Source organism: Glossina fuscipes, unplaced genomic scaffold (assembly GCF_014805625.2).
Source record: "Glossina fuscipes isolate IAEA_lab_2018 unplaced genomic scaffold, Yale_Gfus_2 0, whole genome shotgun sequence".
Classification (NCBI taxonomy): domain Eukaryota; kingdom Metazoa; phylum Arthropoda; class Insecta; order Diptera; family Glossinidae; genus Glossina; species Glossina fuscipes.
The window spans coordinates 20215068-20237770 of record NW_023998414.1 but is presented as its reverse complement, the minus strand read 5'-3'; the positions used below and the strand labels follow the sequence as shown (position 1 = coordinate 20237770).

Here is a 22703-nt window from a genome sequence, read left to right as displayed (position 1 = left end):
TATTCAATCTGTAGGTCGCAATTTTTTTTAAAATATTTTAATGAAATTTGCTATTTTGCTATCGAAAATTATGCAGATTGGATTACTTTTTCGAGCACTCCCCATATACCGTCTCATTATCGTCATAGTCATCGTTATATGACTAACTGCAAGATGGTATGGGGTATAAAATAATATTAAGGATGATGGCAAGGGGACTATTTATTTCCTTCCTTATATCGTTCAAATGAATAACTGTAGCGTAAAAGCCGCGTCAAAATTCTTGCATATATTGTTGATTTAAAAGCCGATGATAATGATTGTTAAGGCAGAGTTTTGCTCATCGGACCACATTATTAGTTGTAGTGCGCAAACTGGATGCAGTCGAATTGCTCCCCCATCCCTGCTGACCACTACTAGTTTGTGCATTAAATAATTGAAGCGAGTAAGGCGATACCTTCATCATGGAATAATCTTTTTAACCTTTTGCACACGTTAGTATAAATAAGCCTGCTCATCCATGCAGGTTAACCCTCTTAAGTCACTTTATGTATATTATTCTGATTGTTAGGGAATCTTTTTTTGCATCACCTGATTATTGCACTCCGTACTTCTTAAATGTTTATTATGTATGAATGGTTTTCTACTTGTGTATTCAAAATATGAAAATTTGCCTTTTTCTTGTCTCGTGCTTGCCGCCCCCGCCCCCTTCTCCAGTCTTCTCCTATTTTAAATATTGTGCAATGTCGTTCAATCTAATATAATCAAATGATTATTAATTCTGTTCATTTCAAAATTGAAAAAAAAAAAAAAAAAAAAAAAAAAATTAAAAAAAACTTTTTGCCACCTTTTCAATCCATACATGGTCTTAACTCTCAAAACAAAAAAAAAAAAAAGAAAAACAAAAAAAATATTTTATGTATTATACAAATATTTATGTTATTGAAATATTTAATTCTCATCTGAAAAAATATTTATTTCGATTGTTTTCATTTTATTTTCCAACAATTTTAAGCAAATGTAAGTTATCTTTTTAATTAGATGCATATATATACATATACCTATAAATATATATATAATTATATACGTATATGTATATGTATGTTTATATTTTACTTATATTTTTTTTTAATATTAAATTAAAATAATAAAAAAAAATGAAACCACAAAGGCTGAAAAAATTGTAAAGGCTTAACGTTTTAATGTTCTTGTCTTTACTATAAGTTTATTATGCATTCGATTTCATTTGTTTAATTGAATGAATGTAAGATTTGTTCTTTTCGATATAATTTTTCTAGTTTTTCTCTAAAAGATAGACGCAGTCTTTAAGAACTGTTGTTACTGTTGTTGTTATGTTTAATGTGCGTAATTTCTAATAACATTTGTTTATATATATATATATATATATATATATATATATATATAAATATATATATATATAAATATATGTAAATATATTGATACATTCTCGCAGCAATTAATTTTTGCTTTAATATTAATTAAAATAACAAAAATAAACATGTAAAATATTTGTGTTTGTTTTTTGTTATTTTGTTTTGCTTGCAACTTATATGTCTCGCTCACTCTCTCACTCACTCACTCACCCATGCTCACTTAATCGCTCACTCCGTCATCAATTCATAATCTCTTTATATCTGTCTAATAATTACATATCAACCTATATAACATTTTAATACATATATATACATACACGCCTTTATACACATATACAAAAGTAAAGAAAAAACAAGAAAAAAAAAAAAAACTGTAGACTAAATGTCTATTGAAATATATAGAAAATATTTATGTAGAAAATATTTTCGATATCATATACATATATGTATGAAATATATATATATATATATGATATCGAAAAGGTTCATAACGGCGTATTATTGGATGTTTGTACTCAAGCATCCGTTTTATGTGCGCAGTATTTATAATTAATTTTTTCAGTTAATTTTTTATTTAATTTAACTTTTTTGATTTTTTATTGGTGCGACGTCATTACAAAAATATATATATATATATAAGTAAAACCAACGCTTGCATGTCCTGTTGAGTTCCCTTCCATAAACAACAACCATTTGCATTTACATACTTTTTACAGCTTCCGATGAGAATGTTTTATCGTATGAAGCGGTACAAAGGTTATCGATTAATTATACGAGACCAGTTATTATATTGGGGCCCCTTAAGGATCGTATTAACGACGATTTAATATCGGAATATCCCGACAAGTTTGGCTCTTGTGTGCCACGTAAGATGTTTACCTAAAAATTTTATTATATATATTAATATATATTCAATGTATATAGTAACCGGAATTATTCATTTTAAAGATTCGCCTTAGGTACACCGCATGTATTGATTTATCGCACGGATTTCGAGTGAATTATGAAATGATGTAAACAATGGGTTTAATGCTTAACTAAAAATTCGCACGAACAAGCACAGCATTTAACCGTATTAAAGAAGTGATCGCCAATTTTCCCCATACTGGGCAACTTTCGACGGTTGAGCACACTGTGAACACCTGATATGATGTACATATACACAACATTTATTTATTAATAAAGTTTTCGGCCATCATTTGCATGTAGAACAGCTGCAATTCTTCCCTTGACAGCAGTCTGCTAATCACAGTTAATCAGTCTTTCGTCATTGACGATGGGGAGATATTCAATCGCAGTAATCCGATCGGTAATTTGAATGGGGGGACCAGCTGAACGCCCAAATCAAAAAGGCACCTTCTCTCTATGCTTGACTGCAGTAAGCAGGCAGTCCCGTTTGTAAGCTTGTTTTAGAATTCTTCCCAGGTCAACCGGGTCGTTTGTACGAAACAGTGTCAACAATGAATTATCGGATCACACCACATGTTTACAATCGCCATTTGTCCAGGTTTCACCCGCTTTGAAGGAAAACTGCTTTACAATTGCAATCCTTCCACGAATGTTGATTGTTAGCCTTGTGGAGCTCCCAACCGTCACACTTTCCGCGGTTTTCGGTGGTTTTATTTTGTCTGATCACATTCCCACAGATCCTTTTTCATATCCGTCAGTCTCTTTCAGTTAACTTTGTGTCTCACCCACTATTCCTTTTCGCCGATGACTTTCCATCATGTTGCTCAACGTTAAGCAGTTCAGTAGATCGCATATTTCGCCAAATACTCGTCTGAACCACCACAGAACAGAGCGTGCATTACATAGCAAACTTGTCCCGCAAAGTATGCAATACATACGCGCCGCATTATTTACACAGAAGCGGTATTTGCAACATGCTGAATCAGATTTTTGAAATTTGTGCGACACATTGCGAAAGAGTCTAAATTTTCCGGATAACGAGCTCAAGAGTTTTTCGTGCGAAAAAATTGATCAATGTGGTCACACAACCACCGCGCGCCCATAAATTTACTCTTTTTGGCTTTTCGTTCTATTTGAAATTAAAATGATCAGCTATTAAGATGTATTGAATGTATTCACTAAAAATAATTAAGTCGTTTTTCATTTTTATACAAACAAAAAAAAAAAAAAGGAAAAAAAATTAATACGCGGTTATACAAATCGTAAGATATAGAAAAGTTTTTGATTTTTAGATGGAAGCTCGCATAACAATGCCTTTGGGGCTTAAGTTATTTTCTTTGATTAAAAAATTCCGGATATTTTTTGCATTGAGTATATATATACAAATACATGTGTAATAATATACTTTAAACCTAGTTTTACTCTCCTTATTTTTCAGACACCACTCGGCCTAAACGCGAATATGAAATTGACGGGCGCGATTATCATTTTGTGTCGTCACGCGAACAAATGGAACGTGATATACAAAATCATTTATTTATCGAGGCCGGCCAATATAATGATAACTTATATGGCACCTCGGTGGCGAGTGTACGCGAGGTGGCTGAAAAGGGTAAACATTGTATTTTGGATGTGTCGGGCAATGCAATAAAACGTTTACAAGTAGCTAAATTGTATCCCATTGCTATATTTATTAAACCAAAATCTGTCGATTCTATAATGTAAGTGAATTCTCGATATTTATATATATTCAAATGGAGGAAACCTTTTTGAAATGAAAATATCGTTAACATAGGGAGATGAATCGTCGCATGACAGAGGAACAGGCGAAGAAAACTTATGAAAGAGCGATTAAAATGGAACAGGAATTCGGAGAATATTTTACTGGTAAGTCGAACGCGCAGACAGCAAAGCGCATCGCGCATTAAATCGTTAATTTCATTTTCTTCTTCTTCTTCTTCTTCCCTGATAAGAGAACTTTAATAAGTTTCTTCACTCTCAGCCCGATAAAAAACATATGAAGGATATTATATTTCATTTGTATGAACAGACCACAGCTTTAATAGGCTTCTCTATAAACATCTATTCGATATTCGATAGAAATGTAATAATAATCCAAGATGATTTAATTATTTATACGAGGGAGTTTAAGAGTCCACTGCGCGACAAATGAAGAACACACCAAATTCTTCTTCTTTACCAGAAGAAGAAATTTTTTGAGCAGAAGCAGAATTTAATTATTAACGACAGCTGTTGTAATAGGTTTTCTAAAAGGTCTTCACTGTTCAATTGCCAAAATTGTGCATTGGAAAATAATATTAATGCATAATATTGTTTAACGGCTTTTTTTATGCTTTTGCGGCAGCAACATCACTCTCTCGATTATTTCATAAGAATTTGTGTTGTTTCACATGGCTCGCCTCAAAGACGCAAATGGCTGTCTGACTTATTCGGATGATACGCCAAACTCTCTTCTCACATTTTAAAATATCGTGTAGAATGAGAAAACTGTAAATGTTTTTCGAAAAAATCGTGCAAAAATAGTATTAACGAAATCCGTTACACGTAATAATAAACTAAACATCATTCAATTTCATTACAAAGAGCATAGTAAAATTAGTATACAGTGAAAATTCGGTTCATAATTGCAAACAACTTAGGCAAATTAAAGTTGAAATTAGGAATAAAAATCAATTTGCCAACTTGCTATTCATCGATACTTGATGAGAAGCATGCCCCTTTATTACGAAGCGGATTGAAAATGATATCATCAATAGATATGTCAGATATTTCTAGCACAATTTTCGGATTTAATTGTCTGTATGCACTGAATATCTCAACAACACTAAATTGAAAAGTGTTATTTTAGGGCGAGGAAGGTCAAAATCATCAATAGCACATAATAATACATAAGTGACAGTGCGTTACTTACGTAATCGCGCAGCTTTTGTATCTTTATTGCAATGAAAATTTTGTACTGCGCTATCATATCTCAGTTCGGGAATGGAAAATCGATGAGTTTTTACGAGAATAGCCGCTTTACTAACTTCATAGATAAGTCATCGAATAGCAGCTTACGTAGCTTATGTAGCTTTGCATAGTCTTTTAAAATTGAGTTTGTATGTGCGAATGTATGCGACGTACAGAAAGGCTCAAGATAGGTTAATCTTTTATTCTATCAATCGATTTAATATCATTTTCTGCAGCGATTTAAGCTTTTTCTGTCCATCTGTCCGCTTTGTTTTCTTGTGTTTTTACTCTGAAGTCGTATTATTTGATATATTTTGATACAATCTGCTGGTACACTGACATGTTTTGACCCAATGATGAATGCTATTGAAATTGAGTTCGGGATTCGGGGACTTGATGGCATCTGATGTGCCACCTTATTTTGAAAAGTCGTTATATGAATAACTATAGGATGACTATATAGGGCTTTTTACAAATTGTACGAAATTTTTTATCAGGAATTATTTTTACTATAAGTAAAATAATGTAGATTTCTTTAATATTTATCGCTTTGTTTAATAATTTTTTTTTTTTTTTTCGTGATTAACTTTAGGTGTTGTACAAGGTGATACGATCGAAGAAATCTATAGTAAAGTTAAAATCATGATTTGGTCACAATCTGGTCCAACTATTTGGGTGCCATCTAAAGAATCTCTATGACCAACCGCCACTACGACTTGGACACTGCCACCTCGAGTACGTTGTCGACCAGTCTCGCGATCAACGATACATCATCAAACACCCCATCATTAGCATTAGTAAATCGAACAATCGCGCTAGTAACTATTTCCATAAAACGTACATTTTTCTTCTTGTCGTTCCCTATCATTATTCTCTCGCCCTTTCTCTCTCTCTTTCTTTCTTTCTTTCTCTCTCTACCTACTACCACTAATAACTAATCATTAAATTTTTTCCCCTATTTCGTCATTCTCGGAGCTATTTGGTAAAAATAATTATCCAAGAACGAAAACAAAACAAAAAAAAAAAAAACAAAAAAAAAAACCAAACAAAACAAGGAAAAAAAAGAACGTTTCAAATTGCGAAATACTAAATGTAGATAAAGAAAAAAAAAAAAAAAAAGAAAAAAGATTTACAACATATACATACATATTTATAACGTCAACGTTTTGTGATGACGGCATTTGTTGTTAAATTATTTGATCTTAGTCAATCAACCCTTCCTTTCCCACCCCCTTTTAACTTAACGATGTTTTTATTAATATTATTAATATTGATTTAATAATTTGTTGATAAATCTCTCGAATACCGCTCTAAGGTGGGACATAATATGAAAAAAAAAAAAAAAAAAGTACTAGAAAAAAAATGAAACAACGTACTCTGTTTGCAGTTTCCTATAAGTATTGTTGGGTGCTGGGTAAAAACTAAAAATTAAAAAACTAACCCGGCTATAAGAATTACACAAATAGAAACAGATAAACAATAATGGACACACACTCACACACACACGCACACATACGCAAATACACACAGAGTTAATAAATAAATACACAGAGTGAAGGAGACGTAGAGCCTAATATTTAAAGCCTTAAAGATAGTGGCAAATGGTTACAAAATAAAAATAACAGAAACAAAAAAAAAAAAAAACAAGTAAATGAAGAAGATTTCAAAATAATAATAATAATAATAAAAGAAAAACAATAAATAAATAAATAAAATGCAAACCTTTGAATACGCAACGGAGAAAAGAAAACAATATCTTACACTTCTCCTAAGTGATTTCTAGTTATTCTAGAAATTATATATAAAAAGAAAGAAAAAATCACAACAATTTTGTTATGCTAGATTTAGTTATATAATAATTTAATAATTTCGTATCGTTTATACCCTTCAACTCGAACTTCATTCGTTCATTTTTTCTCCCCAGCCTCTCTCTTTCTCTCTCTCTCTCTCTCTCTCTCTCCCTCTGTGTCTCTCTTTCCTTATTTCAGACGAATTTTTAATGGTTTTAAAGTTATTATCTTATTTGAGCATAACACGATCAATAAAAGGAATATGTAAAAAGTTCTCAAGATACTAACTACTACATATATAAAATAAATTTCCTATATATTTATGACAATTACGTACGTACATCAGTCAGTCACATATTTATAAACAAAAAATGTTTTACTTCATTTGTATTTCTTATTTTTATACACTTATCGTTTCTGACAATATATTATATATCTTACATATATATATATATATATATATATATATATATATATGCATAATTAACACTAGTTTTAGTTTTAATAAAACCCCTCGATTTATACGTAGAAGGGTAAATAGAAACAAACACAAAAGAAAGAAAAGAAGACGTAATAAAACTAATAATTACGCAAACAAAAGCAAAAAAGAAATCTTAGCTAAATTTCTTATATATTAAAAAGAAAATCATACAAATTGTGTATTATCAATGTTATTAAATAATTTTTTTTTTTTTTTTCTAACCACAACGATGAGTAAAATTCATAAAAACAAAAAAAAAAAAAAACAAAAAAAAAAAAACAAAACAAAATACAATAACAACAAAATTCTCTTAAAAAAAAATTACTCCGTTTATTTCTTTTTTTAATTTCTCGCCAGAAAAAAGGAAATTCGTAAAATTAGTCTAGAACAACTGCTATGAGAAAAAGAAAAAAAAATGAAAGAAGATTAATTTTAATAAAAAGTAAAAACCAATAATTTCTTTTTCTTAGTATTTCATCCCTTATATATGTAATTTAAAGTATTAAAAGTAAAAAAGAAGGAATGTTTTTTAAATTGTTAATAAATTTTTTTTTTTTTTTTCTTGCCACCTTAAGCATTAGAAATATTGAAATTGTAGTTTGTTATATCCGTTAAACTTGAAAAATAAGAAGAAGAAAATATATATATATTTTTTTTATTGCTCTTGCAATTCAATTAGACAGTAAAAAAACGATTGAAGGTTGACTTTTTACTCTTCACCACCTGATATATATGATATGAGAGATGTTTATATTTTACAAAAAAACCCTTCATTATTAGAAACAGGGATATACTAGATTTATCCTTTCATTCGTAATATGCAAAAAAGGTCCTAGACTTTTTTGTTTCTCAGCATAAGTAAGGTCTTGATCTTAAAAAAAAGATGATAATTAATGAAATACATAACAGTTAATAAGACTTTGAAGAAATCTTCAGAAATCCTCAACCCTATCAAATTCTGAATTGACCATACGTCTATCCATCCCTCTGCTGCATCGCCATATGTTAAATATCCTTCCGGTGGCAAAAATTACGATATCGGCTTCAAAAATGCTAGAAGTTCTTGTACGCGGCGAGAACGGTCAAAGAGCACGCTTAAATAAATTGGGAACTTCTCTATTTTTAAAAGCAAAAAATTGCATTTTCTACTCATTACTCATATCTTGAAATGGGTAGAGCGCTACGAATTTCCACATATTATGTATTTTATGGGTGATTCCACAATATCTGCATAAAAAACAGCCTAACCAATCCAATAATATAGGGTATCAAAATTTCTTTTTCAGGAAAATGCCGATGGGTATAACAGATGCGGTACCGACCGAATTATTTATTATAGTAAATTTGTGCGGATGTATGCACCACACAGAAGGACTTGAGATAGACTTGCCTCTTATTATAGTGATCGATAGCTTGTCTATCCATCTGTCCGTTTTGTTTTCTTGTGTTTAATCTACACGCCGCCATTTTTGAAATATTTTAATCAAGTATGGTACACTCACAGATTTTGGCGCAAAGACAAACACTATTCAAAATGCTTCGGATTGGATCACTTTTTCGACCGCTTCCCATCCAACATATTATATTGAAATATCGTGATATAAACAACTGTAGGATGGTGTAGGATGATTATGTAATAGTGTTCATTTTTGCTTTTAAATTAACATCAAAAAGAGCAACAAAGATACTACCTTACATTATTCAATGAATATGGAACGGGATTTACAGGCAAAGTAAACTATTTAAAGGTTAATTGTGGGCATGCATGAAAGAAAGATCGTTCTGACGAATATCTAGATTAAAATTTTTTTTTTCGAAAGGTAAAAAATCAACTGCCGAATTTCTCCTCTATTTATTATTGTTTTTTCAATTGACTCACATTGACAGCACTAAATATATGCCATCGATACCCCGAAAGTTAGGCATTGTAAAAATAAAAAAAAAAATATATATATATATATTTCAAGGTCAATTTTTTTAAACATTACACGCTTTTTAAGCCCGAAAGCTGCGGACTCAAGTTCACTTACTCGGTTCTTCTAGCGCTAAGTATAAAAGTGGTGTAGGGTAAATGTTAAAGTCGGCATATGCAACGACTTTATTTTTTAAATATTCTTTCACATACCTAAAAATCGTTAATGATATATTAAAATAAGAAATTCGTTATTAGCGCGAAACGAATTTTAAATACCCACCAGCTCAAACAAAAAAAATAAAGCAAAATTGCACCTACAAGACGTGTCTGTCGACTGTCCTATGGATACGATTTTCACAGCATATTTCCAATCAAACTGTTTACATCGTTTCGATCTGTTATAGACTGTAAGCTATTAACGACCAAAAAAAAAAAAAAACGTGATATTCCTAAATTGGTCCACGGATCAATTAATATTTTAGCTATTATGTTAGTAACACCTCCCTGTTTACCATCTCATCAATTTGGTCAACTGCCATATGGATTTAGTTAAACTTCCTTTCACAGCTTTCTAGAGAGAGAGAGCTATGTTTATCTGCGTCTACGTATTGAATCGACTAAGAATATTCGAATCTGAGAAAAAGAAGTATACAGTTGTTCTACAAATCTTCGACGCTTATTTCAAGATCTTACGAAATAACGGAATTATATGATGGTGGGTGGACATTAAAAACAAAAAAAAATTAAGTGCTAAATAGGAATTGTAAAGAATGTAACTAAAAAAAAAAAAAAAAAAAAAAAAAAAATATCAATAAATAATTATAATCGATTATACAGTAAATCCCGGCCTTGAATCCAAACAAGAATACAGCAACAAATAAGAACGCATTTATTAAGCGTTATTTTATAGTAATCAATAATGTGCCTTTTTTAATTTGTCCTGAGTCACAAAACATACACTCAACTAATACAAAAATCCCTATATTTCTCTTTTATTAACAAAGGAACAAAGAAACAAACACAAAATCTCATAAACATTAGCTTGAAATAAAAGTCGTTGTTTTTTTTTTTTTTTTTTTGTTTAACACAAACAATTAAAGTCTTGTTCTGGCTTTACTTTTTAACACTACTAAATATCTAAATAAGAAAATTCTTTCGAAGGTAATCATTTGATTAGATCGACTGTTCCTCTTCACTCAGAGCAAAAAAAGAGAAAGTGAACGAACAGTAACTATAACATGAGAATGTACTGATCTTACGTAATGAACTAAAAAAATGAATTCGCTTTATATTCAAAATGCCATAATAATTTAAAAGAGGAAATCCTCTGCTATTAAGTCAAGCCAGAACACCTCGCTCAAGCATGCGTTAAAATAATATATTCTTTTTACTTATTGATATAAAGTTATTAAGGAGAGAAAATGTTGTCACTCTTTTAAATAAATATCACTCTTCTTCTTCTTCTTTTTTTTTTTTTTAAATATGTTAATGTTTTGTTATTGTGTGTGTATTAATAAATTTCCATTACTCTTTTTACTTGGTAGGAATTACTGAAAAAGAGTTTCGTCCCCTTTTTTTATTGTTTACAACCTATCTATCTGGTTTGGTAAATATAGTTTGGATAATATAAAAACTATTAAGCCTAATAATAAGGATAGCATTAATTTTCGATGCTTGTGAGCCTATATTAACGTTTGATCGCTTAAGGACTTGTAACTTTTTTAAAACTATCCACAATATCGGAAATTACGAAAAAAATGTTAGTTCATATAAATGCAAGTCAAGCCTCTGTTCAATTCAAGTACACTAGGGCGAAAAACTTTTATAAATAAAAATTTTGTGAAATTTATTTTATAAAATTAAAAAAAAAAAGAAACGTCTCCTTTGACCCTCAGATTGTCATACATTATGTATCCTAAATATATATACAGTATATAATAAATACATATATATACGCAAACCCAACTTTTTTTTACACGATAGATATGTTCCTTAGAAAATCGTACAAAAAAGATTATATGAGAAAACATGCGCGACATATGGTAAATTTGTAGATATGTTCCACAAAAAACCGTGTAAAAAAAGTAATAATAAAATCCATATTTATAAAACAAGAACAATTCATTTTTATCAGAAAAAAAAAAATCGAACTTAGTGTACAGTCAAAATTCATTCCGCATAAAAAAATTTAAATTGATTTTAATTGATAACACAAGCGTGCACGTTTATTACAGACTGGATCAGAAATGCTATCATCAGGAGATATGTCACCTGTGCCTAACCCAACTCTCAAGTTTGACTCAAATAAAGAAATGCCTTCATTATCAAGGGCCAGTGTTGAATTCTTTTGTTGCTGTAAAGTCTGTTATTAGCAGCTCTTCTTTTTTGGTTTCTTAAATTTCAAAATTCAAATTAAAAAAAATATTTTTTGGAATTCTTGTAAAAAAAGAGTATTTTTTCAAATTGGTAAACTTAGTTATTTCAAAATCTGGTAAAAAAAAAACCGTGTAAAAAAATTGGGTGTATACATATATAATAACATTTCCAAATATGTCAAGTCTTACAATAGAATGTGAAGTTTTTCGACTCTAAAACCAGTTTATATGAATTTGAACCGGATAAATGAGTTGAATATGCAACCGCACAATCTTTTGTGATGCGCAAGATTTTTTCTGAGAAGATGCTTGTAGATTAGTTGGGTAAAAAAAAAAGAAAATCAATTCCGTTGTGTTTTCTAGCTTCGTTAAAATATATATTAGATCACTTATATATGTGAGCGAAAAAAAGGAGAAAACGAAAGCAACGAAACTTCTTCAAATTTCCTTTCTTATTAAACGATAAGAAGTACAGAGTAAGATATATGTTTCATTTCAGAAGTGTAAACGAAAATTGCTCACTTTACGATTTATGACTAACGAATCCTTACTAATTGTTATATCGACTATCAAGGAATGCTTTCAGGTACGGCCCTTTAAAAACCTATAAATGCTCATTAAACTCTCGATCAAGTTTATCCATGCACCCCTGTGAGTCTGTCTCTGCCTTATGTTATTGGAGCGTTTACGGTCGCTACAATTGAAGTGCAAACTTGAATCTCGAAGTATATTCTTGCTAACACACATAAACTAACTAAACATATTTGATTGAAGGATAACTAACGCTCACCCTCACTTAAAAGTACATGATCAAAATATTAATCCATAATTTCAGGCTTACTGGAGACAGCCAATTATTGAAGGTAGTGCAGTAAAACTCGGCACAGAATTTCACCTTTCTTTCACAGGATTTATACAATTTCCTTTCTCTCTCTCTTTCTTCCTTACTAAGTAAAGTTTTTTTATTATGTTGAAAATAATAATTGGTTTTCGTTTGTGTGAAAACGGCATAAATGCATTCTATAATTTTTTTTTTTTTTTTATGAAAATTTATATAAAACCGTTTACAAGAAAAATATTAATTGCTATCACAAACTTTGTTTATAGATGCTTATTGAAATCAAATATTACATAGGTTTTACAATGTTTCCTTTCTCTCCATTTGTTCATAGTGTACTTACTTACACGAAAAGTAACGATTTGCCTTGATTTGTTTAGAAAACACATATATGCAGTTCATAACGAAGTAGATATTTTCTTTTATATAAACTGCAATCAAGCGTGTTGTCAAATCAAGTACAGTAGGAGAAAAGATCGTTTGCAGACACGTTTACGTAATTTGATCGTTAATTATATGAACGTAAAAAATAAAATAAAATAATAATTAAAAATAATATGCAATCGATTTTTTGAAAATTTCTTTGAAAATTACTCCTAATAAAAAACAAATAAAAAAAATCGAAATATATTTTACCATAATTTAAGTTAAAGAATGCATTAGCTTAATTCTAACATTATAAATAGAATAAAAAATACATAAAAAAACAATAATAAATAAATACAATCTGTTCATTCGAAAAGATCAGTAATCTAAAGAAAAAATCATAAAATATATAAAATATATATAAAACTATAAAAAAACATTATATTTGTTCATCCAAACATTTAAAATAAAAAGAAAGAATGTAAAAAAAAAAAAAACAATTGCATTTTCATTGATGAAATTTATCTTAACTAGTCATCAAGAACCCAACCGGCTTTTCTGTATTTAAGGCTTTTATTCACTCATAAATATGAAACAAATTCTCGGCATGTTATTTAAAATTCTTTTATTTTTTATATAAATTTTGATCCGCTATGGTTCCTACAGTCTACAAAAGTTCATGAATGTGTATGTATGTGTGTTTGTGTCTGTTATATGTGATAAGGAGATTAGTAGACAGGATCATAAATTTTATATGTGAAAAAATCAAAGTTACATATAACGTAAATATGAGCAAGTTAAGATTACATTTTTTAGAGTTAAGTTAAAAAAATTATACATTCTCAACTTTATAAATAACAAGTTAGCGAAAAACATCTTTAAGAAATAATTTTGTAATACTTAAAAAAACAATCTCCCATTTCAACAGTAAATACACAAAATAATACAAAAGAAAACAAAAAGAATTTAATAATAAAAAGCTACATTCGCCTTATGGCGAATCTCAGATACCCGTTACCTCAAACAATTTCATTATTTTTTAATTTTAAAAATTCAATTACTAAAGCTTTAGCATTTTATTACATATGCTGGAGAGATGCCCTCTCCCTAAGTTATGCATGTTTGTACTATATTTCGGGCTGACAATTGCCATTAATGATGAATTATTGTTAAAAATGTATTGAAAAAATCAATCTATCCTCTCATGTGATTTTCTAGAATCTAGTCAGAAATGCCAAAAAGATGCAAACTGACTTGGCAACATTTATATTGGATATAGGACTTCTGATGTCTATTTCTGCATACAACAGACGGAGTGACAAAGTGACTGCGGCGATGGGTATAAAAAAAAAGTATTAATAGAAAATTCATAAGTATCAATTAAAAAAAAAAAAAAGTTAATTACTAAAAATTATTCAACGCTAATCTTTCTCTTGAGATTGCAATAAAGCCTTAATCTCCTGAAATTTATGCATGTAGTCCACACTGCTCTCACTTATAACCGAAAGATTTGAAGACGGGTCCTGCGTAAAATCGGGGAAAATAAACAAGTTTGTAAGCGAAACATGTAATCAATCAAAAAAACGTAAAGTACTTACTAATATATCACGACTTGCATTGATTTCATCCAAATGGCCTAACAAACTAGTTAGAGAGAAATCGTTAAGATTCTCCTCCAACCAGCGAGAGTTTGAAGTGGACTCACGTAACAATTGCATAGGACTTAAAGCATTTAAAAAGCTTGTATCTAAAATTCAAAAGATAAGAATAAGCGAAATTTAGCTTTCACAAAAAAAAAAAAATAATAATACTCAACATGCTTTTATATTGAACCTTATACACGCCCATCACACCTTATCAATATATATACAATTTAACTAAAGAGATTATAGTTTATCAAAAGTTTACAATGTGAACACTACATGCTGTGCAGGCTACGATGTAATCGTAAAAATTTCTTTTGTAATGCCTTCCTCGCTAAATTTTGTTCTACATTTCTTAGGTTGGCACCTCGATACGCAACCGATCTTATCGATATCAATTTTTGTAGACTTCTAAAACATATGTCTCGAAAACATATAAATTGATAATACGGCACGCCCAATTCCTATAAGCTAATCAGTTAATCCATATCATTACCAGTGCTATCACGTCTATTCGCGCGTTTTATTTATAAGTGAACAGCAAGAAGCGCATACATCTGTGCAAATCTTCTCGAAAGACATTCAGTTGTTCACTCTTCGTTGTACGATTAATAAACAATAAACCGCAAACAGGCGCTAGCACATGTAAAAAATATTTAAAAATGCTTAAACGTTATTTAAATGTTTATAATTTTGTAGTGGACGTCAAAAGCAGCGAAAACAAATTTTATATCGTTTTATGACGTTTTCAGGGCCAGGCAGACCGACACGACTAAATCGAATATTAGTTTTCGAGTCAATCATATCAATTGCGCCCTCTACATATATATATATATATATATATATATACATATATACAGGGCGTTGTCCTTGAAATGCACCTCTCTGGCTTGCAAATTTAGAAAAAAAGACATGCATCGCCGGCAGGGTAATAACAACATCAGCTTACTTGAACATTCATCGAAAGCATTATTGGCTGTTGCAGATCCATTGGCATTGGTTGTTAAATCTTGCCCGTTTGTTATATTCTCAGCTTCTTGTAAGCAATCTTGCAATCTTGCTCCCAAATCATTAACGTCCAGACTCGTTTCATCTGAGATTGGTGACGCAGATGATTCCTTTCTACTAACTGCATCATTATTATCATCATTAAGGTTTTCAGGGCAATCGATTTGCTCAAGTTGTATATCTTCCTTCTCTTGAGAAATTTGCGTTATATCACATTTTCGAGTTTCTATTGGATGAGCAGCGTTATTACCGCTGCCGATATTGCTGTTTGCAGTACTATTAGTAGGCAATAAAAGTCTTTGAACTAATACTTTTTGGCGTGTAAGCTAAAAAATAGAAGAAAGTTCGATTAAAGTTTGCTTCTTATTGGCATTTTCGAACGCTTACATTTGTTAGTTGTTTCATCGGGTCTATTGATGGCCTTCGTATCGGTACTAGGGGAGGTTTGAATGTGTTATGATTATCTGAGCCGCTCGCGCAGCTATTGGTGGGGTAATTATATATTTTATTTGCCAGAAACGTACGATTACCCAATTCACGTTCAATCTAGAAGAAAAGAGAAAAAGGTATATATGCTCAATTTTTTTTGAAATTAGTTAACAATACTTACCCTACTTTTCGTATTTACATTTCGTTCACATTGACACTGACGCTTTCGCAGGCGTTCACTGAGATTAGCTATAAGCAACAAATGCTTTAGTTTATTGCTTAACGTAGAACTATTTAAATTATTGATTATTTGGCAATCTTCGTTGTCTCTCAAGCCATTCGGCTTCACACTCGTTAAGGCACAGTCGGCCAAATCGGTAATAGTATTTAAACTACTACATGTATTTAGCGTGGCAAATGAATTTCGTGTGTTTTCGCTGGGCCAATAATAGTCCAACTCGAGTTTAGAATCATGACCCAAAACTACATACAAATCGCCTATAGTTATATCGCTCGCCGTCGAAATAGTCCAACCACTTCTTATACGCTGTATTACTTCTTCGTTTAGCAAAGGTTTAAAGATTGATCTAGAACTCTTCGTGTTCATCGGACGTTTGTTACGTCCAACAGCGTTAGCAGAATGCGCCAGCGATGCATCTTTCATTTCACAATTAGGTTTATTCGTCATTTCATTTACCGCAGAGTCTTCTTTATTGCTTTGCATATCTAGGGAATCGGAGAGTAGTTCTTGGATTTCATCACTTAATTCATCACCGCTGCTTTCGTTTTTATGTTGCAATAAGTCAACATCTGCCAGCAATTCGTCCCCACTTAATAAAGGTGTTTCGTAACCATTATTTAGATCGTTTGGCTTTTGCCTTTTAAGCTGAGAATCCGGTGATCGCTTTTCAGAACCACTTTCGGTGCGTATTCGTTTAGGGTTCGTTAAGATAGAAAGAGCTGCTCCAGAGCTCGCAAGGGCGAGAGCGCTGGAATTTGTCCGCTCACTATTCAAGGTAATGCCTTTAACTTTTACGCCTATACGTTCCTCATAGGCCGTCAAACAGATATTAACGCTGCTTAAATATTCTGTTATACTTAGTAACGGTCGGTGTATTGTTATCCCCGGTTTGGGTAGAAAGCAGATTTCTGGCTCCACATAGCCCAATTCAACGGCAGCTCCACTTGAAACTTGACTATCGCCGTTATTCGTACATAATTTTGCTTCCTCAGCTATTTTCGTTTCATTGCTACGCCATTTATATTGAAAAGCTTTGATAAAGTTTACCAATTTTTTATGCAAGGGAACGGTAGTGCGACATCTAGGATTTTGAGCAATTGCTTGCACGCGACAAAATGCTTCCATATTGGCAGGACTTATAATAACCTCAATTTTTGAAGGCAGCTTGATGTCTTCCAGAGAATCTACGCAAGAAATTTTAAGTAAAATTGTTAAAGAAAAAATGAATGAAAGAAATGAAGTGAAAGATCCTTTAGACATACCATCCAATTGATTTAATCTGCGTAACGCTTTACATGAGGGAGTTTTTATGCGTATATTTTTACCCTTGGATCTAACGGTGATATGTCCATGATATACCAGATTTCTTAGCTTCATAAAATGCTTGTCAGTAACAAATTGCAATTTACGACGCATTTCACCATAATTAATAAGAGCATATAATTCCTGGACTGGTTTACGCACTTCTACATCATCAATATAAATATAAGTTTAATATTTTTTGAATTCTTAATCATCTGCATATACTACTTGCCTTCCGAAAAACGAATATATTTACAAATTTTATGATATGTTTGGTAATAGTGCTGGCGAACTTGATCCTTTGATTTACAGCTAATATTTGTAGCAGGGTTGCGTCGTTTCAATTTTGTGTTTATGTAGCTACCAATCGCCTCGAAATCTTTCCCAAATTCATTGAGAGCGTCAAAAAAATAATTACGTTCTAGATTATTCCAAGATGGTTTATTGGCGCGCACTTGTGACGGCGTCTTTTGCAAGACTGTACGTTCATCTTTGCGTGAGGGGGCTGTTTCTCGTTCATTAGGTGGTGGAGTACCAGGCCTAGTTTGTTGATCTTGTTTCATCTTCTGTATAACTCTAGCACTAGTACGTGTACCCAAACAGTTGTGTGTGATTACTGAACCCAATAACTCCTCTGCCTCATACTTAATACAATCAAATAAAAGACACGAAACATGTAAATTTTTTTAATGGACAAACAAACCAAGCAACGATAGGAACTCACCTCCGATTTAGTTTTATAATCGCTTTTATTTAAAATTTTCTCTTCTTTACCACGCAACGATGTCTTGACATTAATGCCTGCACCTGAAGCCTCTTCTCCTGATTCCAACAATTGATGTTGTTTACTAAGTTTGTTAATAGCAACGTCATTTCTCCCACCATCCTCTTCAATACTTATGCATAATAATTGTTCATCACTTCGCGGAAATTTATCCATTTGTTATTAATTTTTATGCAATATTTATAAATGTACGGAATTGAAAAATATTGCTTTATAATTTTTTAGACTTTTTTCCGCTTTGAATTGATTGCAAAACATCTATAATCGCTAAAAGAACTTAATTTCAATCAAAAAATTCCTTTGTAAAGATGGCTGTCTCATTATTTAATTTTCTGGCCACTTTTTATATTACCGCAACATTTCAAAATAATTAAAATTTGTATGAATTTAGCTTTTCATTTTCTATTCTAATTTGAATGAAACCCCCACCAATGCTTATGTTTTCGTTTCATTCAAAACTTAAATAATTTTGGCACTTGAAAGAAAAAATTTTACAATTAAAAGTTGTTTCTTTTTTTGTTTTGATATAAACAGAGTTGCCAAAATCCGTTGTGCAACCTTTAGCATTTCTGCGAATTTGAACTGATAGACATCAAATTAACATCAAATTAACTTAACTATATTTTCTTCTAAATTTCTTTGTACTTTATAAACCCCTTATCAAATAACTTCATGCAGTAGAAAAACTATTTAAAGACAGTTGTACTTAAGTGGCAAACAGAATTCTTTAAAACAGGGATAAAATAAGATTTTAGTTAATAAAAGAGCCGATAGCCTGTGCTGCTAGTGCTCAATGTCTTTTTTTTTAGTCTAAGAATTTATTGTATTAGTCTAAAATTATAATAATAATAATAATAATAATAATAGTTAATAAAAACTTAGGATTTACCAAAAAGAAAGAGCTTTAAAAAAGAATAATGACTAAATCCTTTCTACTATTCGTACAGATCAAGAATACATATATTCGAAGATTGCTATACTGAGCAAAATCCAAAGCATTCAATTTATTGGGTAAAAGAGTAGGCAACTTGCATCGAATGCTATTTTTAATGTGGGTTATCTAAAAGAGAGTGTATATGAAATCCTTTTTGATATAGGATACCGCAAGCACTCAGATCATGCAGAATAAATTGCTAACATTCAATATTTTGTCAATTAAATGGTAGAAAATGTTAAATATTGCAATGAAATGTACATTAAGCGAGCGACCCGAGTCGCGTGCTAAAATCAAAAACTTACGTACACAGCTGATAAAGTAAGATGAGGGTGAAGTCGGCCAAATTTCGTAAAACTTATGTGGAAAGCAAAGGAGTCTCCGATATTTTTCTTCAATGTCAAAATAAAAACAATTCCAAAGAAGTTTTATTGTTTTTTAGAGCAACTACCAATAAAATTAAATCATGGCCAAATAGAACTAGACGGTGTAGTTCACAATACAGGTTGATGAAAGTATTTTTTTTATAGCTTTTAAAAATGGGATTTCATTAACAAAGTCTGCAAAAATTCAAAAATGAAAAGTGTATAAAAGGCCAAATGTTCTGAAAAGATTTGTATGTAAAGATTTTCGTCGCAAATGGCTTTGAATCTGATCATGTTATATACGCAGCTTTAACTAATAATTTTTCGTTTGGTGCACTTTCCCCCTTTATTTGTTGTTTTTTGTTATTGAGTGTTCTAATATAAAAAGATTTACGAATGATGGGTACATTTAAAAAACAAAACTTTTCAATTCTCATATTCCCACGAAAATAGTAGGTATTGATGCTGGTAATACCTTTTAACGGTAATAATTAGAATTGAATATTTTTATTTTTACAACAAGCAATAAACAATGATACTGATCATGTATCTTCTAGTTAACTAACTTTCATTTAAAAAACGTACCTTGAAAACCATTTAGCAGAGAGTTACGTATGATTTTTCCCATTCAAAACTGACGTTAGTTTGTTTACAATGTTACAATGAACAATAAAATCATACAAACGTAAATGAAAATAAAATTAGGTAAAATTTTTGACGAATCGGATGCAGCGAAATAGGAAGGACTTTACAAAAAAATGGTGGGATTGCGAAAAGTAAGCTCGCGGAGATTATGGTAACATTTTCTTTGCATATATATTTTTTTACCATTCTTTTGGCTTTAGACGGACGACAAATACAAGGCAAAAAGAAAATTTATCGCCAACAAATTGCGACGAAGCTTTGTATGTATTTGACGCGCCACATAAAGCTGTTGAAATTTTTGAGGAGTTGCGGTCAGATAGTGGAACACAGTCGTGATTGTAACAGTAATGTAAAAAGTTTGGTTTATTTTCTAATTGTTTTTTTATGTATGTTTAGAAGCCCTTACATAATAGATTGCGAGGCGTAACATGAACGTTTATAAATTCTCACTATCTGGTTTAGGGCCGCACTTAAGTGCCCCTTGAACTATAGAAGAATATATAGTGGTTTAAAATGAAATCATTTCTTTTCTTCTGAAACTAAGACCCAGCTTTTTAACTTTCACAAAATCGGATTAATTCATTAAACTGTTTATTTCATTACAATTCAATTTGAAAGTGCAAAAGAAATGCCGCCTCTTATTTCTTCACCAATTCGCGCCAGCTGGCAGATCTCTAGTGAAACGTCTACACCGTCGCCAAAATAAGTGTGCCTTGATTCAGGCAATCAAAAGCCTACCAATTTCATGGGACCGTAATATATCGATGATCGTTTATGGTATAACAACGTGTCGCAAGAAGAAGAAAAGCACAACCCGAAGTTAGCTACCACCAAGAATACCAAATGTCGTATAAGCGCAACCCTTTGTATTGACATTAAAATCTCTACGAGTCCATTCCGGGCAAAGGTTGCCTTCCAGTTTTTTTATCGTTTTCTGATACAACAATGGAAAAGCTGCCTTAAGTGAGAATAGCTAGCAGCCAGCCATTAACACCTTTTTCCTTTTGTTCTGCTTAGTGAAATGGATTAGGTCTATTGGCGATAGGACCAATATATCTAGTAGAGTGATGAGTTTCTATTAGTTTTTGCTTCTTTGAGCTATTTTAATGATAACGGCAGTAGTTTACGACGAATGGAAAGATTGATGATTCACAATTGATTACAAATTTTGGTGAATTAAGAGTGTTAATTATAAAATTAAAGTAAAAGGCAAAACAAGAATTAATTTACTTACCTTTCAAAATTTTAAAGTTTCTGTTTTCGCTCAGGTGTTTGTAAGGGAACAATTTTGTTTGCAATTTGTTTTACTTTCAATAACCAGTTTTTTACTCTTATAAATATAATTCTGAGAAACGTATACTAACTTGGATAAACCAATATTTACGCAAAGGGTAAACAATTTTGCTTGTAGGTGTTTTGATAGTTTTGAGAGAGAGGTTCTCTCAAGTCTTCTGCATATATATAGCAATAAAAGTCGAAACACCAAAATGAAAGTTAGTTAACGCTATACATAATCAGTGCCAATGTAATCGTTTCTTTGAAGCAAAGAAAGCAGAGCAATTAAATTTATTTTTTTCGATGTTATACTCCATGTACATCAATCCCAGTAGAGGACAGTTTAAGCATTTATATATGTATGTAACCAAGAAGGATTTGAGGTGGATCGATCTTTCAAAGTGTTAATCGATTTGGAATCAGTTTTTGAGTCTATATCATTTTTAATTTATTATTTTGACCTCTCTTTGATAACAACACATATTTTTTGTGTACTATTGGCAAGTGCATTTTACGTGTAAAGCGAACATTTGTACTACGTATTCTATCTAGAGAGTGATAAAAACACATTAAGGGTTTTTTTTTTTGTCGTAATCTATCTGGATTTCATTCTCTATCGAAATGCTGCAATCCTCTATAGCAGTGTAGATAATGCTTAGTACGGATAAAAGTAATCATACCAAATCGGAGAGAAAAAACATGAGTTATTATAAGAGAAAAATCGAAGCAATGAACAACAAATCTTTATCCGTATTCCATAAAAAGTTAGACAAAAAAGAAACTCCCAAAAATTTTAAGTGCCTTAAGGTTTTGTGTATAGTCACATAAAAATGACCGAGACAAGACTTATTATTAAGTTCGCTTAAATAAAACTTTTGGTTTAACATTTTTTTACATCATTTATTTAGTGATCATATAAGTTCAGTTTTCTTTATAGAAAGTAAATTAATTTAAATTAAAATTAAAGTTAGGATTGGTGATAAGTCACAAAGTATGTTACTATTGTATCGATAAGACTAACAGCCCTATTCTGGCATTGCTATCGTTTGGCTATTATAAA

The 22703-nt window shown here is 31.1% G+C and overlaps 2 protein-coding genes across 14 annotated transcripts in view; one reads left to right on the top strand and one right to left on the bottom strand.

Annotated features, from left to right (window-relative positions):
• LOC119636819 (disks large 1 tumor suppressor protein) overlaps positions 1–6896 on the top strand; it is a 57751-nt gene extending 50855 nt beyond the window's left edge. For 11 of the 13 annotated variants that reach the window (XM_038032544.1, XM_038032493.1, XM_038032478.1 and 8 more), the window contains 4 exons: positions 2090–2239; positions 3721–4003; positions 4078–4169; positions 5845–5951. In XM_038032544.1, the coding sequence (XP_037888472.1) occupies positions 2090–2239; positions 3721–4003; positions 4078–4169; positions 5845–5951 (632 nt within the window). Of the gene's footprint in view, positions 1–2089; positions 2240–3720; positions 4004–4077; positions 4170–5844 lie in introns of those variants that run through there. The other 2 variants (XM_038032469.1, XR_005247187.1) reach the window with 2 other exon arrangements.
• A 6564-nt stretch (positions 6897–13460) lies between these two features.
• LOC119633285 (protein cramped) lies at positions 13461–18910 on the bottom strand. Its single transcript, XM_038026767.1, has 8 exons — positions 18365–18910; positions 17873–18284; positions 17601–17804; positions 16279–17522; positions 16056–16214; positions 15610–15994; positions 14616–14764; positions 13461–14540 (listed from the first exon to the last, which is right to left on the bottom strand). Exons 1-8 carry the CDS (start codon positions 18578–18580, stop codon positions 14439–14441), a joined length of 2871 nt encoding a protein of 956 aa, XP_037882695.1. The 5' UTR covers positions 18581–18910; the 3' UTR covers positions 13461–14438.
• Between the last annotated feature and the right edge of the window lie 3793 nt (positions 18911–22703).

Bases quoted from the DNA above. Each gene is read 5' to 3' on its own strand.
- LOC119633285 (XM_038026767.1), bottom strand. From the start codon at position 18,580: ATGGATAAATTTCCGCGAAGTGATGAACAATTATTATGCATAAGTATT. The intron at 18,285-18,364 runs GTGAGTTCCTAT...GATTGTATTAAG, and splicing joins ATTATAAAACTAAATCGGAG to TATGAGGCAGAGGAGTTATT. The intron at 14,541-14,615 runs GTAAGTACTTTA...GATTTTACGCAG, and splicing joins ATGCAAGTCGTGATATATTA to GACCCGTCTTCAAATCTTTC.